The sequence below is a fragment of the Hirundo rustica genome, chromosome 3, assembly GCF_015227805.2.
Source record: "Hirundo rustica isolate bHirRus1 chromosome 3, bHirRus1.pri.v3, whole genome shotgun sequence".
Lineage (NCBI taxonomy): Eukaryota > Metazoa > Chordata > Aves > Passeriformes > Hirundinidae > Hirundo > Hirundo rustica.
The window spans coordinates 109,669,521-109,689,230 of record NC_053452.1 but is presented as its reverse complement, the minus strand read 5'-3'; the positions used below and the strand labels follow the sequence as shown (position 1 = coordinate 109,689,230).

General features: G+C 40.6%; 1 protein-coding gene across 4 annotated transcripts in view; it reads right to left on the bottom strand.

Moving 5' to 3' along the window:
- Positions 1-19,710, bottom strand: part of KLHL29 (kelch like family member 29) — a 390,113-nt gene that overhangs the window by 226,401 nt on the left and 144,002 nt on the right. For 3 of the 4 annotated variants that reach the window (XM_058419935.1, XM_040059653.1, XM_040059657.1), the window contains one exon: positions 13,993-14,298. In XM_058419935.1, coding sequence (XP_058275918.1) covers positions 13,993-14,253 — 261 coding nt within the window. In that variant the 5' untranslated portion in view covers positions 14,254-14,298. Of the gene's footprint in view, positions 1-13,992; positions 14,299-14,538; positions 14,646-19,710 lie in introns of those variants that run through there. The other variant, XM_058419934.1, reaches the window with a different exon arrangement.

The window sequence follows — 19,710 nt, the reverse complement described above, 5'->3', positions numbered from 1 at the left end:
TCTTATATTTTCCAAGTAAAAGCTTGGAGGGAACAGGGGACACAGGACAGACCTAGACACAAATAAAAACCTCCCCCAAAACCAAGTCCCACAACACAATGCTTTAAACATGTTAAACATTCAGGGAGGCAACAGATAACATAATCACCATGCACAGCAGGGTCCTCAATGAAAAATGTGTACATGACTCTTGAAAGGTTATTACAGCAAATTTAAGCAAACCAATTGCACAAAGACCAGAGAGTAGCCAGAGGTTTTCAGGTCTTGTGTTCTGATCACTGAGGTGTATTCCAACCAGCGCAATATGATCTAACAATCAAAAAGTCAAATGATAGGAAGAAAGATATTTCCTCCAGTAAATTGAAAAAGGTGGAGTGGGAGCTTATTTAAATTTGCTTCTTGCAACTGCATTTCTTCCTTTCTTTCTCTCTCCAAGCAGTGCAGCTCTTGTAAAAAAGTTTCAGCAGTGGAATGCACATTTGCACATTGTGCATCTCTGCACTTGCATTCTGCCCAGGAACACTCACCTCCAAAGGAAAAGCAAACAGCCAGGGCACTGAACACAATGAAGCAGAAACACAAAGGTAAAAGAGCTGAGAAAAAGAAGCTCATTTCCAACAGGACTGAATAACTACCCTAGGCTAATATTGTTACATTTGACTGCACCTGACTGGCAAAACACCCCACTATTAACCCCTAAGCTCTTCAACAAATAGACTCATGAACTTTTCTTCTACAAAGGTATGATCGATTTGGCAGATTTTATGGTTGACTGGATGAAGAAAGTGAGTCCCCCAGAGGTCCTCAAAATCTAACACTAAAGGTGAGGTGCACCAAGTTTTGTTTCTCTAGTCTCTTCTGAGGGGAACTATCTCAAATATGACACATGGTCATCGATTTCTATCCAGAAGCCATCATAAATGGACCAGCAGACATTTCCTGTGAGAAATGCTTCAGATAAAATATGTGGCACTGTTAAGTGTCCAAATTTTTCAGCACTGGTGGAAAATCAAGGCCAAATCCACCCCCCATGAGGACACACGTACTAACAGTGCTGCTTTAATTTTGTTTGCCCACGATATGGTTGTGCTAGAAGGAGTGTGTGGTCTGAAAAAACCACATGTGGGAACACTAATTTTGGTTCATATCATGACTAAAATGCTGAAGCTGAACCAAAACCTCAGGTCTCTCTTGTTGCAGCACTAGTAAGACGTGCCAGGAAGGCGGTCTGGAGCTCTCTGCTCATGGAATCAGGCAGCTTCCATTAATAAAAGGCATTCATAATTCATACTGAAAAAAATCAAGATGCATACATAACTGTACCTCAGGCAGCTGGAAATGGAAGCATGAGGATGAAAATAGGGCAGAACAAAAGGATATAACCACACTTCTGGAATTTCCCCAGTCCTGGCAGCTAGCATAGGTTTACTGGGCTTTCAATGGTAGAAAGCAGTATTATTTTCTATTTATTGCTGTGGTAAGAAAAGAAAAAAAAGAGACAGCCTACTAAACGAAAAACCAACTTTGCAGGTAGTGAGAGGTGTTTCTACTTCAACACTTAATGGCTGTCATGATCTTTCATACCAGATGTATGTTAATGTCTGTCCAATATATAACACAATCTCTTATTTTCAGATACAACTGAAAATATAATTTCCTGGCAGAAGGCACATCTACAGAACATGTTCATTCTGATACAGAAACTCAATTTGCCAGAAATTTGTGGCCCGTGTGTGAAACCTTGACAAAGATTTCTGAAAACCAGCTGACACAACCCTGTCGAAGATACATTTCTAGACTCCCTTAGACTATGCATTTCTATTTTCAATGGAAAAGTGAGTTCACAAACTATTCAAGTTGCCGTGACAATTTTCAATAGGGTCAGACCACACCATCTCAGTGCACAGGTACACTGTGGCCTACAGCAGAGACAAAGAGGAGATGCGCATGCGCCCCTTACTGCTCAGACACAACTCAGTCAAGTATGAAACTGCAGAGTCAAGTAAAACCAATTACACTTGCCTCAAACACAAAATTGTCCCAATAACTAGAAAACAAAACAGAGCCAGGACGTGTTATATGGCTCTAAGGCCAAATTATATGGTCTGGCCACATTCACAGGATTATACACTTTTACCCTCCAAAACAAGGTGGCTATATCCAAAGTGCCAATTGGGAATGGCTGCTGGCTCTTGCTAATCCCTAGGCCATGCCTGGGAATTGTTTATGACTGCACTAGCTGGTCCAGGCTGAGCACAAGGCAGAGCCTGTGCTAACAATTTAATGGTATAGATGGTCAAGTTCCAGCTCTTGGGCTTGTGCCCTGGCATTGCTTGATCTGCTCAGGGAGACCTCGCCAAACACAGTTGTACTGTGAGCAGAGCTGGCTGGAACACAGACAAAAAAAGAGTACCCAACCGAATTTAAATTTTTAAACGTTGTTATGATTCCCTTCCTTATTCTTTGTTGTTGTTGTTGTTGTTTTATTATTACTATTATTATTATTATTATTATTATTATTTTTCCTTTGTTTTTCACACAGCCTTATTTCCTCCAAGGTGTTCCATTTGCCAAGACAACAGAAGGTCAAAATAGTTGTGATAACGTTTCATTTCTTACCATGATTCAGTGGCAGTTGCCAACAAGTGATGGTGCTTCCAGTACATTCAGGAATGCTATGGGAAGTGTTGGAAGAGTTTAAATCAAGTGTCTGATGGAAAATGGGACAGGAGGAGAAAGATGTTGAGACTGAAGTAGAAAGGTGAAAAGATAAATGAATGAAATTAATTGGTCCACAAACTTTGCAGCATTGCCTAAGCTTTGCTTTTTGTCCTAGTTCAAAGAGTTCAATGCAAAAAGCACACTGTTCAACAACTGCTGTGACTGCCTTCTCTCTCTCTTGGTTTTGAAACACTTTCTTTGATCCATTCCAAAAGAATGATACAAAAGGTCTTTGCTGCAGAGCAAATTCACTCCCTTACCAACAGCTCAGAAGGTGAGGTAAGCAAGATCGCCTTTGCAGACTTATAGCCAAAGTCAAGGTGACTTCCATAACAACCTTTGTGTGGGAGGTGCCACCTCTCTCTTCTCTGAAGGAAACTTTTTAGGAGAGTCTAAACTGACTTTTCTCCAAGACTTTTCTCCACAGCTCTCTGCAGGCTTTCACCACCAGAAAATAAGCAGCCTGGTTTCAAGGGAAGGGGCTCTGGAAAGCGACCAGGTACAATCCCTCCTCAGAGCAGGCAAAGACAACACTGGATTGCTTGCAGCTCTGACCACCTCAATTCTGGGTAGCTCCAGGGTGTGCTTTGCATGTTGCAAACAAAGCATGTGTGATCCACATCTTCAAAATCTGTACACATCTGTGTGCCTTAACCAAAGCAATGCATCTGAGATAATTATTCACGTGCATGATGACCCTAAAAGTCATCAGTTCTACACATCAGACACTTTGGTCACAGGAAAGCTATCAGTAGAATTATTGTGAGCAGTAGAAAAAATATTTATGAAATGGAGTTTAAAACTTCATAAGCAAGAATGGAATTAATACACTCAAATTCTCTTCTATAATCCAGCTTGAAGAACCTTGCAAAGATAAATGCTAGACCTTTAAAAGCAGGGATGATAAAGATAATTAATGGAAGCTTAGAAAGATAATAAAGTCTCAAATCCACGTGGGGTATAACTATTGCTCAGCTTTTGAGGAAAAAGAAGATAAATTATTCAGTTTTACTCCATCCCAGCATGAAGCAAAAAATCTAAAGGAAACAAGCTGTTCAAAAGCAAAACTGTGATGACTATGCTAAGATAGGAGTTAGGTTCAGAAGACCTAAAATAAATCCAAAGTTCTGGTATTTAGTGGCCAATGAGGATTCTGGGTATTGTTTTAAAGTAAACCCTCAAAACCTCTGCCTTGGGAAATCTACTGAAGAGTTGATTCAATTCTAGGATTTTGTCAGGATATTATAGAATGCTTTTGGTTGGAAGGGATCTCTGCAAACCATTTGGCTCTCTCCTGCACATTTTGATGTTAGATAAGAGTATTCCTGGTCATGTGCAGCTGAGTTTGCAGTGCTTCCTGTGGAGATTCTGCAGCTCTGTTGGGACTTTTGCTCTGTTTTGCACCCTGCACCTACACTAATGTGCAACAAACAGGAGGAGCTCGCAGTTGGTAGCAATGTGGGGATCAGACTCTTCTGCCACATAACAAACAACAGGACAAGAGGAAAGCTGCACCACGGGAGTTTTAGACTGGATATTGGGAAACGTTTCTTCACTGGAAAGGTATCAAGCATGGAGGACAGGCTGCCCAGGGAAGTGGTTGAGTCACCACCCCTAAAGGTATTAAATGACGTGCACACGTGGCACTTGGGGATATAGTTTAGGGGTGACTGGGCAGTGCTGGGCTAATGGTTGGATTCAATGATCTTAAAAGATCTTTCCCAACCTAAATGTTCCTATGATTTTATACACAGCAAGAAGGTGCTTCTAGAGGATGACAGAGCACTAGCACAGGTGGCCCACAGAAGACTCAAGTCTCCTTCCTTGGAGACACTCAAGATCCTCTGAAGACAGTCCTGGGCAGCTGGGTCAAGCTGAACCTGCTTGAGCAAAAGGGCTAGACCAGACAATCTGCAGAGGCCCCTTCCAACCTCAATGAGTCTTGTGTTTCACTCACCAGCTGACAAATGTTTTACTTCAGTGGTTTTGAAAGCATGGGCTTTGTATAGCACTTTGGAATTAAAGGATAACTTTAATTATATATAATATTATAATATAAGCAGTATATAATCTTAAAAATTCAAATTACACAGCCAAGAAAGCTGCTTCTTCTGGACATGTCTGTGCAACAACTTAGTAGTAATAAATATTATTCACATACTTCTCAGTGCTTTGTTTCAGGATTACCATAAAGGATCTGGAATCATAAACAGTAAGAAATAATGCTATGATATGAAGAATTTATTACTAGTTATTATTCATTATTTATTATTTATACAGTGGATGCATATTGTTTTACACAAAAACACCAATTCACAGACAGCATTTACTTTGGTGTAGAACTTCTATATGGTTTCTTTTTCCAAAGTGAACCAGTTTGGTCATGCTAAATTGTAGCGTTTAACAACCACAACAACCACATATGTTTCAGCTTGACAGGAGCAGAGAACAACAAAAACCAGAAGAGGCAGACCAACTTTTGGGAGAATTTGGAATAGTTGGTTCCTCCAAATCAAAGTAAATGTGCATTTGTTCCCTGAAAAGTGTCCCGTTCATCCAAGAACAGAGTGTTACAGCAGCTAACCATCACTTGACCATTCAGTAATGCCTCAAATTCCAAGAGAAACAAAGTAACTTGGTTATCCTTTTACACACCCTTGCTTTAAAAGAAATGTGAGATCATAAATCTTCATCAGAGCTGCTTCTACAGGCTGAAACTAGAGCCAGGTAAAAGTGTGAGGAATTGCTTCCAAGGTCTCCCTCACAGCGCTCTCACAGGCACCGACAATGACGCTCTGTTTTGCCCACTCCCAAGGAAGCGAGCCCGTGTATTTCCATTTCTGCAGGAGATGCCTGCACCTTGTGAGCTCTCTGGGGATGGGATGGAGCACCGCTGCTGGAACAGGACTCCAGGCGCTGCCGGCTGCGCTCACAGCAGCCAGCCTGCCCACGCTTCATGCCAGAGTCACAAGATCCTCACGCTCCTCTTCAAGGTCTGGGCACTTTTTCAAGAGGATTTTCAGAATTGTAGACAGGGCAGTGGTGATGCTTTAATGTCAATCTGGAGTGTCAGCCCAGGCTGATCAGAGCTTCCCGGTATGCCCAGAGCACATCAGCCTATGTCCAGTGTTTGAAGGTGCAGCATTCCCAGTTCAAAGAGCCAGAGCGCAGAGTTTAATATCCTGTTTATCACTCCCAGGGACAAATTTATTTCTGTGTCTGTCAGCTTCACAGACAAGTGTTATACCAAACAGGAACTCAAGGCCCATGGAAATCATAGGGAGAAGTGAACCTTTTCTCCCTTCTATTTCTTTCTTTCTTTTTCTTAATTTGGTTCATTCGTTTTGCAAGCTGAGGAAATTGGTGCCATCAAGAAAATATTACATTTGTCATATAATGCATTTTCCTTCTGCTGTGCATTAAAACTGTGTTTTTTAAAAATTACCATTGTTTTCCCGTTATAATAAAAATTACGGTGTGCAGACATTCCACCCAAACAGTAGAGCAGCCCTCTAACAAGCTGTTTGCACCAGGCTCCTTTATACCTCAATCAAACCATCCCTTCCCTCAATGATTTCTCTGACATTACCCTCTTCATGCAACACCAAAATCAGAAATTACCTTGCTGAGAAAGGATCAGCTTTCTTGAATAAATTTTCCAGGCCCTACCTATTAAGCATTGACAGCAAAAATAATAGGAAACCAACAAGTGATTCCTTGTAGAATTCTTTTTGTGTCTGTGTTTGATGGTGACAATAGCATTACATTCCTAAATGACAGTAACCAACCTCAGGATTATATGCACCTATGAATCAGAGAACCTGCCCTCCTTTAGAAGTGCTGCTCCTTGCAAATAAACCCTCTAGTAACCCACATCGAATCACAGACAAGCCAACTCCCAGGGTTTTTTAGCCTGACAGGAGGCTGGGACAATTTTTTTAATGAAACACCCATGACTCCTGAATAACAGAAGTATTTCTTTTGCTTTATTTTTAATGGATACGCTGCAACTAACACACAGAATCACAGAATACATGTAAAAATGATGTAATGCTGAGAAAGAAATAAGAAAATAAAAATAACTCTAAATAATTTCAAAGAATCAAGCACTTAAATCCTGGCCAACAAAATTTTATTTCTGTTTTATGTCTGATATTTATTCCTTTTGGAAGTCAAGAGATTTTTTCTTCAAAGTGCCAAAGCCCAGAAATACTCCTTTTTCTTTATCCAAACCCGTCATGTTTGTGACCTTGTAAGCATTTGGCGATGTCAATTAGTGCTTCAAAAATGCTGCCTTTCATCTTCAAATGGAACTAGGCCTAGAAACTGGCCAGACCTCTTAGCTCTTTCAACAGATGATAAACACACTGCAAGTAAAAAAATCCAAGCAGCTTTTTATGACTTTACAGATTAATGAGCATGCCAGGGCTTTCCAACCGATTTTGGTCCAATAAACTATCTGCAAAAGTTGACAAATTATATCCACATTTTGTATGTTCCAATTTCTACACTATTAAAAACATGTACAGATGCATCTGAGAAAAAATACTGAAATGAGATGGTAAGAGGAAGTGGCAGATCATCAAGCACAATCTAAGCCCTCCCTAAGGCCACGGATCATTAGGAATAGCCTTTTAGAGAGAAGTCTGGAAAACACCTAAGACATCTCCACTTTCTTCAAAGGGAAGAATTGCTTCCTCTGCTTCAATGTCTTCATCACATAAGTTTTGGAACCCCTCACCAACCTCTGCTCTCTTCTGCCCTGGTGGTACGAATGTTTCCCAGGAGCTGCAGCTTTTTTGTAAGTAGCATAATGTGATTACTTCAGCAGAAGTCATTGCTCAGTTCAATTCACAGACATTTTTTGTCAATTTGCATTTAGAAGAAAGAAAAACGTGTCCTGAAGGTCAATGACGAAATCTGTTTCCTTCTCTCCTTCCTTGTACAAACTGTTGATTCCTCAAATGCAACTTTTAAAGTAACTCTGATTTGAGGATACACATCCGACACTACAATGCTATTTTTTTTGGTGCACCCTGTTGGTATCAGGCTAGCTGGGCTGGTGTGACAGCATGTCATGGCCAACATAATTCACTCTGTCTCTCTCCTTGCTTGCAAATTACTCACAAAAGGCTCAGTCTGGAAGCTGCAATCTAGTTAAATTGTGTGTCAGCCTAAATGTGAATTTTGCAAAGCTTAGTGAATTTTCAAGCCGAAAGAACCAGGAGAATTTGATTTGGGTGCCAGGGAAAACCTGTCCTTTTGTTCTGTTACAAACCATCAGTGTTATGTACTCCGGACATTGCTCTGATTTCCTAAGCATTCATGTCATAGTCTGCCATAATCAGAGCTTCATGTGCATCAGAAATCTGTGCTTAGGTGGGAACAGGCTTGCATTTCATTTACCAATGAAACTAGACATGACTCGATTTTAAAAATGTATCCATAGGTAAAAATGTGTTTCTGGGGGAAAAAAAAAAAATCCCTGTTACAATTTCACATCAAGCAACTGAAGCCTTGGGTACTATCACAGTAACTTGTCAAAAGAACCAGAGGATCTTTAATACAGCTTTTGCCACTGGACTGCACCTGGGCTGGACTGCTACAGCATGTCCAGATCGAAGAATCACCAGGCTACTATCTGAACTAGTGACAGAAATACGCCAGCTCTCAGTACAAACCCTAGGGGAGTGGAAGAACAGCTTTCACAGAGAAGCTGGAAGAGCAAATCCCATATATTTCATCACCGCATATTTTGACTGTTTTCTAGCAACTGTTGTATTCCAATATTTATAATCTCTTTATGCAAGCATCTTATGTTTTATAATAAAAAGAGTACATAAATTTCAGTTACTGTAGCAGAGCAAATTGTTGTATGTAATTAGTCATGTACAACATAAGGCATAACTTGAAAAACAATTCATGTTTATTCTTCCTCTGCTTAATCAATATTTTAAATATTTGTAGAAGCCGTACACCAACTTAGCAAATCACCACGTCCCAAGCAAGTGAAAGAGAACAGACAACACAAATCCTGCAACCTACAGCAAATCATCAGCATCTGACAGGCTGCTGTTTAGGGAGCTACATATTTTTGGCCCGTGAAGGAAAGAAGAATATAACATTTTACTTCTGCGCTGTTTCCCTTTATTCCTTTTTACAGTGCATTCCTCAGCCACACTGACTTGTTTTTCCTTTACTGTAAGAATTTTCTTCCCTCCCCACTTGTTTTATAATGCTATTTAGTTGCACTCATGCACAAAGTCAGCGGTAGCTATTTCTTCGCCTGCAATCCTTGCCTGACTTTCCAGAGAGGTTAACAAATATTTGATCATCACTGTCGTCCCTCCCACATCAATAACCGTGGCTAACCACAGTGGGATAAACTCTGACAGCAAAAACACACAAGTTTTAAAGGCTAAAGGAGTACTGGGAGAACAGGGGGCCACAATCTCCCCTCAGTTACACTGTTTAAAGACTTAAAACTGCACAGCTATCCCTGAACTCAACTAGAGAAAATCTTATCAAAACTGAAGACTGGTGTTTTTATAAAATTTGTCATAGGTTTAACCTTGAGAATAACAAATCATTAAGCGTTTGGGGGGCTGAAGAATCAATTTATGTTCCAAGCAAAGGGTTTTTAAAATTAAGGTTGAAATTAGATCTCGCCCGGTGGTGCACAGATTCTGTTGATGTATCAATCTTTTCAGGCATTTAAAAATAATATAGAGAAGATAAAAGTAAATGTTCTATAACCAAAAAAATCTCTTGGTAATAAAATTTCAAATTACAGCCCATGACAACACTTCTAAATTGAAGCTGTGATACAGGAGCTTTGATGGAGAAAATTGTACAAGTAACTCGCAAAGTAATTCGGAAAAGCAACAAAGAATGAAGGTGCTGCTGAGATGATCAGAAAACATAGCTGGAATGGTGCGCAGCATCCTTAAATGAATTTCAGACTGTTTTGTCACCAATATCTTAAGCGGTGCTGTAGTCTTAAAGGATTTCTTGGATAGTGTCCTTTAACCAATAAACAACCTCACAGCAGAAAAAATCCCCAAACCCCCACCATGTACCGAACCAGCCCTGAGCTCAATCATCATACATGGCTGGGCTCAGAGTCTGACAAATTGATCCAAACATGGAGTTTATTGGCAAGATTTCCACTTTCCTATGGAGTACCGGCAGAGAAGTTGAGGAAGTATCTCCAGCAAAGGACTCATCCCTCCAAACTGTGCTGCCTTCGGGTGCCAGTCTGTGGCCCAACACTTTGGGTACAGAATCAGGGTAGAAAAACTAAACTGAGTAAAAGAGTTGAAACTTTGCTCATAGTGGCAGAGAATGAGCAGAAAACCCAAAAATCGCTACCTCCAAATGCCTCACTTTCCCTGTCAATATACTGGGTGTGCAGCATCAAACTATTTCTTGGAGCTTGATGAGGTTTAAATAGTTTTTCTGATATTTTCTGGCAGGCTCCAATGAAATGGGCTATAGGAGTGCAAAGTCTTATTGTCATTTTGTTCAGCAAAAAAATAAAGCTTGGGTAAAGGCAGCTTTTCTGTTTAAATAACTCAGAACAAACATCCATAACCACTTAAAGGTGGCAGAGCTACTAAGTGTGATTTGTACCAAAGCATCTGTGGTAAGAAGGTTACAGGTATGCTTTGAGAATAAATTTCAAAGGTCTGCAAAGCATAATTAGTTCTAAAGTTCTCCTACACATTAATAATTAGTAATAAAAACCTTCTAAAGTCCTCCACAGAAAGTAGTTAAAAGCTCTTCCAGAAGCATGAAAACATAGACCAAACCCAAGCCCCCCCATAGCCAGTCTCACATATTCTAAGCTTCCCCCTGAAAATGGTTTAATTTTTTTCTCTCCTTTCCAGTGTTTTTTCTATTCATATCACGTAAGTCATGGAAAAGTCTTTAATCTTACATACATTTACATAATTTTAAAGACCATGGTTCGGCCAGATCAAGTAGACTAGTGGTCCTTAAAACAATTTATCTATAAATTCCCTGAACAATTCCACCATGCAGCAAGTCATACAGTCCAGTTACATGTCAGAGAGAAAAGACATTTTTTCCTCCATTTTGAATTTGTCACTTTAGGATTCAGTTAACCTTGAGCTGAAGGATGGGAATATGACCAATACCTGCCAATATAGGCACCCAGAAGACAGATCTTGTCAAACAGACTTCCCTTCAGGCTTTGACAGTACTATGGATGTTTGATAACTCATAATTGAGAACAATAACATGTATATGTATTTTTAATAAATACTGATTTAGTACTTTGGGGAAAAAAACCTCTGGAGCAATATTATTATTATTATTATTATTATTATTATTATTATTATTATTAAACAACAGAGGGAGGGAGCAGTTTTATCCCCATGCAAACGAATGGTGAATCTGATGTCAAAAGGATGCATATGGTTTGGGTATCTAAGTTGCAGCAACCATATTTTCAAAGGCAAATGAAGAACAGAGGGGATGCAAAAGATGCAGGGTTATTTGGAGGCTACTGAAATAGGTCAATAGCAGGAAACTAGAGGAATCAAGGACCAAAGGACTGAGGACAGACTAGATGACTTACAAAAAAAACAAAGTAAACTTTTAACTGGGAGGATAACTACTAAGTAGGAACCCAATCTGAAGGGCTACAGATGCTAGCTCTCTATGGTTCCAGATGGCCAAACCAGCTCTGGAAGCTATGCTAAAGCCAAAACTGGTAACTGGACAGGAGAAAGAGTCCCTCCTGACCTCAGCATGGGGCAGCACTGGTGGCTGTACTTATCTCCTTGGATAATATGACAAGGAGAACCAGGTTATCAATCTTCTTGCTTCATGACACTGTGTCACCTCTTGTGCGGGGCACACCCTTGCTACTGAGTTTAACGACCTGCCAAAATGCTGGGGGAGGTTCAGCCTGCAGAAGGGCAGCTCAGCAATCAAGTATCTCACTCCCAAAACAGAACTAACAAATCCAGCTGTTAGATGTCATCTTTCCCCCATGAGCTGGTACCCCAGAAATATACTGACAGAAATGGTTGCAAAAGGTAGGCAGGCTGTGCAAAAGGTAAGGCAACTTGGCACATGCTTGGCTTATTTTTAAAGTATTGTTATATTTTTAATTTTTTATGCTTTTATTTTTAAAAGAATCCAAGTAACCACATCACTTTTCTAACTTGTGATCTCTTCAATATATGGAGAGATCCAATATATTTTTTTATACCTAGCCATTAGCTGGATTCTACCAGGGAAGAGCCTTGGCTGGTTACACTGCTGACCTCAGGTGTAAGTCTGCTGTGTGTGAAGGAGAGAGACACAGTCAGGCAGGGTGAACAGGAGTGTGTACGAGCACCTGATGTTTTTTGTGACACCATTTCACATTATTGTTTGGAAGTTTGCTAAGCATCATACCCTTACATCTTTGTTTACCCTACCTACCTACCTACCTACCTACCTACCTACCTACCTACCTAGCTGTCTCACCTCTTCACAGTTTTTTCCTCTTTAATAAATGCAAGTTTGAATTTTTAGTTAGAGCTGCTTGGTTGTTTCACAGCAGAAGAAGTGGGGCAAAAACTCTATGCATTTTTACACATCTATTTTATGGGAGATTACACAGATGATTAACAGTTCTCAGAATAAAAAGTGTCTCCTGTTACCTCCATTCTTGTCTATTTATTGCTTTTGATCAATTCATGCCAAAACATTCTTACTAATGAAAGTCATCAGAAAATTGTCTAATAAGGCAATTTAGAAGACAGTTCACATCTAGCATATGATCAAAAGGCGCTTAACTTGCTGTTCCTGCCTCCTCTTTCCCAATAAACACATGGTTTACTAGCACTGATGAGCTTCAAAATGGTTTTGAACATCTGGGAAAAGGGCTGATCAGCTCCAGACAATTGTTGGTCTAAGCAGACCCAGGAACAAAGGTCATGATAAATGAAACCACTGCTTTGGCTCCAAAATTGCTTCAATCATCTCCAGACAAAGCATGATTGAAATGCATCTATCAGTGGATAGCATCTGGAGTACACTAAAAATGTTTTGATCAGAATGTGAGTGGCTTCTTCCAAATGAAAATAATTTGAAGATGCCATGGCAAATTTTTACAACCATACTTTGGGCTAATGTTTCCTTCTGTAGCATTGACCTTGTTTTTCTACAGTGTGAAAAAAAATCAATATAATGGCACTGCAGCAAAAATTCAGCTTGCTCTTGGCTTACTTTAAATAACTTCATTGTCTCCTTTCCCTCTGTCTACATCTGCTGCATTTGGCACTTTCAGTTATTAAAATGAAACCAAGTTGAAAGAACATGTTAAATATCATAAAAAGAAACCCAGCAGCGCTTCTGTCTCACTTTGCCAGCGCTGTGGTCACCTTTACCATTTGCCAGGTTTTTCTGTTTCCAGCTGTTCTACTTGAATCTGCATGCAAAAAGAAACCCCAACTTTCCCCAAGAATATCAAATGTACTTCGCAGTCCTACAAGAGCTAATTTTTTGCTTCTTTCCCTCTTCCCTCCAATAATATACTGGAACAAAAAAGCCCAATAGTTTGCTAGTGACTTCCATTCTTTGGTGCTTAATATTGTCTCACTCCTTAATGTGCATTTTTGCAAAAATGAGTGAGCCTGGTTATAGCAGTTCCACAGTTTCACTCCTCACTCCAACCTGCACTAAGAACCGGGCTTTGAGAACCTTACAGGAAACTATCAACTAATAAGAAAGAAGAACACCATTCAGCCAAAATTATGACCTTTAGTTGGAAAGAGGGACTTTCCACTTCCTCTGGATGAGAACCACAGCTCTGCCTTGGTCAACAGACAATAAGAGCATTCCCAAAAGGAAAGCGGGAGCAGTAGGTTCCAAGGAAAGCCACAGAAAGCCCAAATGTAGGCAGTGGCGAAAGGAAGGAAACATTTGCTTTGTTTGGGCCTCTCAGAAGCATGGGGACACACAGTCTTGGAGGAAGAAAGACCTACTCTGTTGTATGCACAACACAGAAAATAATTATAAAGACAGACACTGCCCATATAAATTCATTTTCCTACACTTGAATGCAAGCCTTACAAAGGGACAAATGGCGCTCTGTCTCTGACATCCCTTCGACATATCAAGCCCGTAAAAAAAAAAAAAAAAAAAAAAAAAAAAAAGAAAAAAAAAAGAAAAAAAAAAAAAAGAGAGAGAGAGAGAAAAAAAAATGGAAGAAAAGGAGAAAAAAAAAAAAAAGAAAAAAGGCTGAATTCTTACTTTGGTACTGGAAGCTGGGGAGGAGTTGGCCACCAGGCTGGTGATGACATCGCTGTTGCCGGTAGTGCAGGCGGCGGTGGCCGGGGTGGGGAGGCGCGAGGGGACGATGGGCAGGGGCAGCAGCCCGGGGCGGGAGCTGCTGGTGGTGCTGGCAACGCTGCTGCAGTTGGTGCTGCCCACGTGGTTCCCGTTGGAGCTCCAGTCCCGGCGATCCCACCCGGCACGGTAATCTCTTTCAAACCGGCTGTGGTGCCGTGACATCTCGGTGGCGGGCGGCTGCGTCTCAGAGGGAACTCGGGAGCCGGCCTGGAAGATGAACGACAACGAGGAGTTAGGGATGAGGGTCCAGCACAGTGACGCTACTCTGCAACCACCAGGGCAAGACCCTGTCCTGCCTCCTCTGCCTTAGCAGAGCACTGTTTCTCCTCTTTTCACAGCTGAACATCAAGAGGAGGACAGAAGTGTCACAGTGAATACTAATCTAGAACACAAATGTGAGAGTTTAGACAATTACAAGGACACAGTGGAGAGCCCAGTCCCACAGACCTGAAGGAACACCATCTGCCGAAACTCTATGGCAAAATAAGCAAAACCACATAAACTGTGAAAAGCCAAGTTAGAAGAAAGTGATAATTCAATGTTCTGACAACACGAAAACATTCCCAACAGCTCCATCTTGCAGTTTTCTCAGCAGCCTTCAGATCCTTTCTGTAGCCTCTTTCCTGTACCTGACACATGACCAAATATTGATGGCAAAGATTGATGCCTTAAGTTTTAGCTTTCACATTTTCCAGATTCTGTACTGCATTAGTATATAACTCTGAACTTCACGTAAAGTGTTAGTAAGTTCTCTTCACAGTTTAGTTAGACAAAACAATCCTTTTCCGGCCTGAGAACCAAGGACACTGTTGCAGCTTCAGGCCCAAAAAGTATAAACAACAGCAAATTGAGGAGAGCAATCTGGGAGGATGGGACTTCATAACCTGAAGCTGTAATTGGACATTTGACCCCAATACATAAAGGGACCAAAACTTCTTGAAGTGTGAAAACATGATCTGTCATCCATCTTGGGTGGAGCTTGGGCCAGGCTCTGGTACTGCCCAAGGTGTATCCTTTGGAGGCCTTTTTAATAAGTATCTACTCTATCCCTTTAACACTGTCTAGCATCAAGATCAAAGAGAAAAATAATCTACCTGCTAAGTCTACCCATTACTTCTCTATTTTCAAAGCCAAGTACTGCTTCGCACAGCCCCGTTTTTGCTAGACCTCCTCACTGTAAGCTCCTACAGGAATATTTCACTCTGTGACACCTCCCCAAAGCAAGGATGCTCTCCAGGGGAGGTCAACATGTTCTGTCTCCTCCTGTGCTTCTGGCTAGACATAAAACCCTTAATACACAAAGGTGATCTATGACCAAGTTGTTCTGTGTGATCACCCTGTCCTTATCACCCACCCTTCAGTCTTTGTTATCCACAGATTGTATCTGCCAGGTGAGGGATGTCTTAACACAATGCTGGGAGTCTTGACTCCCAACATCTAACCTTAGTTCTGGTAATTATATGTTACATAGCCTAAAGCAGTTACTGAAGTCTTCCTGGCAAGGTCTCCTAGTGCGCAGAGTGGTGGCAATAATGCTATTTTCCCAGCAGAGTTCTGAGTAAGTGAAAGTTTACAGCACTTGCAATACAAGAAACAGTATGAATAAATTGTATTTATTTCCATAAATAAATAATGAGTATCTAGGTCACTGCAGTTACCTGATTTATTTTATTTGCATCACATGATTCACTAAGTTCTTTGTAATAATAACACCAGGTCAGTGGAAGCAATGTTGTTTCACGAATTCTTAGATACAAAAATGGATGGTAAGAATATCTGATTAAAAGAATTGTGGAGGGAGCCAAAACAAAACTCACACAGAAACTTGAAGATAAGAAACCTAAGAGTGATAAAAAACTTAGTGTTATAAAACAGTGCGCCTATCGACAATGTTAGTTATTCATCTGGTAGAAATTAAAAAGGCAAACAAAACCAATCATTGTGCCTCAAGAATGAAAGGTTCACCTGGTTCATTAGAGAGCTACTAGCTGAGAAAAGAATACTCAGCTACTAGCTGAGAAAGCATACTCTTCCTCAGTTAAAAATTCAATAATATAAATGTATATTACAAAATCCTGCCAAATTCCCTCCCACAATCTTTCTGTTCAACAAAAGGCAAACCCAAATCTCCCAAGAAGCTGCATTTTTGATGGTTACATTGTCCCTCTCCAGGAATAAGCACCTCCAGCAAGAGCCTACACTGGGGTCCACACCACAGCGTTGCTGGTATTGACCACAAAATTAACATCCCTCTTAACCCAACTATTTTTTTTTCCTCTATTAGAATGTGATGCAACATTTGACTTGATGATTTGAGGGCTGAAGGTTCTGGTATTTACTTCAATTCCTCTGTCTTACATTTTTGTGGCCATCTGATACTTTCATTCAGAAAGCCAATTCTGTATTTTCCAGAGGACCATGTGAGCTCAGCTGTACAATGACCACAGGAAAACACAGAGACACCAGTGCTGTGAAAGCTTCTGTAGTGAAAGCAGAAACTTTTCTTTTAGCAGAGGTGAAGAAAGCAAATTTTTGCTCTAGTGAAAACAATCTCAGAATAAGCTCAGTACCTAAAGGCAGTGTCTTTAAAGGTTAGAAATTCCACAGGTATAACCCCACTTTCATTTGTTTTATAACCATTTTGCTAAGTCAGGCAAAAAAATGAGCCTGCAAACTGCAAGCTGCAATTTCAAAATATCCTTTATTATTTCTTGCCTTTGAAAAAGTTTCTTTTTAATCCCAACAGCCTCCACTGCCATATGAAGCTATCTTTTGTGACTGTTTGGACGGTGGCTGACAATTGAATGCCCTTCTCTCGAGCTCAAGGATTTGCATTAGCTGTATTAGTGTACTCCTTGACAAGGCAGCCAGGGAGAACCAAATCACATCTCCCCCACCCACCCACACTCCTGAGCACATCTGACATTTAATTCAGCAGAGAGCAGCGGCACACATGCACACAAGTCAATAGCGAGCAGTTTTTGCCACACGATCCCAGGCACCCTGCCCCCAGCAATTCTACTATCAGATGAGACTGACAGGCAAGTACATCAATAACAAGCATGAAAAAAAGACTGTGACTAAGCCACGCATTAAGAAGTTTACTTAAAACCCAATGCCCTCTTTATGAGCGCATTCACTTCTCAGTCCAGCTACTGCATTTCATAGTATTTCCAATGAAAGAATAAAAGCTGGGGCTAAATATAAGTCTGCTTTTTTATTTTTTATTCTTTCCCCCCCCATACACTGCATTAGATATACACTACTTGTTTCATCATGTCCTTTTTGGCTGGGTACAAAGATACTTGACAGCAACAAGATGTGCAAAAAAAAAAAAAAACGGAGGGGATAACTATCTAATAAATGAGTATTCAGCTGTTAGTGCTTGCTATTTAAAATTAGAAAGAATTGAAAATGTTTTCATAAATAGCTGCTGGGTGAGGTAAGAAGTGGGTTGTGAACAGACTAGCTAATTTTTAAATGTATTTTTAGATCCAGAGTTTATGCTTTGTCTAGACTATTGTTGTTGAGGATCATAATCAAAATAATAATGCTTTAAACACATTCTGTACTCATAAGAAAAACTTGTCCAACAGTGTGTCCTGAGTCAAGCGTAATCATCACATTCCTTTGCACAGACCTTGACACAGAGCAGCATAAACCATCTCAAGCAACAGCAGACAGAGAGTGGAGGCCAGTGGAAAATTCACTCCAACAGCAGGGAGAGCAGCAGTCACTGCAGTCAGAGACCACAGAATCCATAAGGTTGAAAATGTTCTCTAAGATCAAATCCACCCTAACCCTATCACTACCAGTTCCACAATGTCTGATTTTAGGCTACAATTTTCCAGATGCATTGAGATTTCTTTTTTTCCTAAGAACAAACAAAACAAAATAGAACAAAAAACCCCTTTCTGCTGGGGAGACAGAGAGAAGGAGAAACATCAATGCCTAATACTTACAAACAGCAACATCAATAGCTACAGTTAAGTCATGTGTTTTTACTTTTTTAAGGGAAGTTTTCTTCAATATTCAGGTGCAGGAATTTTCTCTTACCTAGATTTAGATCCCTCTAAGCAACACTGGGGAAGAGAAAGAAGATTTTTACCCTGTTTTTTAGACACTGCCCCAGCTAAGCCTTGGCTAATTACAGCTCTATCAACTTTATTGTGGGGTTGATTTTTCAGCCGGCATGATGCTCCACACTGCCACATGTAGGACCCAGCACTAAGGCAGGTAAGCTTCAAGCTAACTCAGATACGTCTACCCTGTATCAGAGCCACAAACCCACGATGTGGACACAGGCAGCAAGAGAAAGAATGCATGATTTGTGCATTTCAGAATTGTAGCCCATGAGGAGGCAGTGTATTGCACATTGTTACTGCTGAAAATCCCTCTGTACACCCATTTCAGCTGGCACGCTGTCTGGGGAAGGTGGTGAAGTCAGTGAGATCTTCCCTCACCCTCTACTCAAGACATAATCACTGGAGTAGCCAGGTGTCTTTAATCTCTACTAGAAAGGAAACGTGTTCCCATTTGTCACTTAGAATCAAAGGATTTTGTTGTGCAGCCAAAAGGAACAAATACTCTCTAAGTGAGGAAAAATCCCCCCCCCCTACTAGAGACAGAGAAAAGAAGAGAGAGAAGCCCATAGCAGTTACTGGATGAACTGATAAATTCAAAGCAAAAAAGGAGATCAAATTGGTCTTAAGGGAGGGCTGTGGAAATGGCTATAAGCTAAAGAAGAAAGATTGAGCAACCAGAGGTAAATACAAATCCCATGACAAATCTAAACTGAGATTTAGTGATATGGCAAGGGAAAAAGTCCCCAAGACCACATCACTGTGCATGTGCTGCCAAAAGAATGCCAAGAACACAGCCTGCTTTGTTTCTGACAAGTGTTATACAGGAGCCAGGTATGAGGATTACACATGCACCTGACCCCTTCCCTATAGCTTACTTTCAGAAAAAGATGGGTTTGGGAGGGTAGACCAGGAGAGGATAACAGACTGATGAAACAACACCAAATACCTTCTGAGGAATGGGATAGGATCTCTCCCAACCCTAGAAGGCCAAAAAATAAAATGCAGCAGGCGAGAGAGACCATAAAAAGAAGTTACTTTAAATCTATCCCTCTCAAGGCAAAGTAAAATGTGACTGTACCCCTGCTTGAGAATATAACCTTTTCTACAACCAGGAATTCTAGACATATCTCATACTAACAGCTTGCTCAACAAGAATATTTGAGAAAGTTTTTCAGAAAAATATGAGTGTCTTTGGGACTCAAACATAGGGTACTTACACAGACGACAAAATCCAGTCTCCAAATTTACCCTGAACACTTTGGCAATTTGGAAATCCTCCTACCTTCTTAGCATAAAACCACCTTCCTCCTGGTACTCATTTTTCACCGCATCTCTTATGCGAGCTCATTTGTTCCTTGTTTCCACGGCTTCCACACACACCCAGAGGACAGGAAAAGGCCAGCAGCGTGTGAGATAGCAGCATGCTGTCCTCAGGGCTCTTACCAGGTTCAAACAGATCATTGCTGCAGATTTATTAAACTCAAGTGGTTAACATTTCATTTCATGCTCGATACATTTAAACACGGCCCTTCTA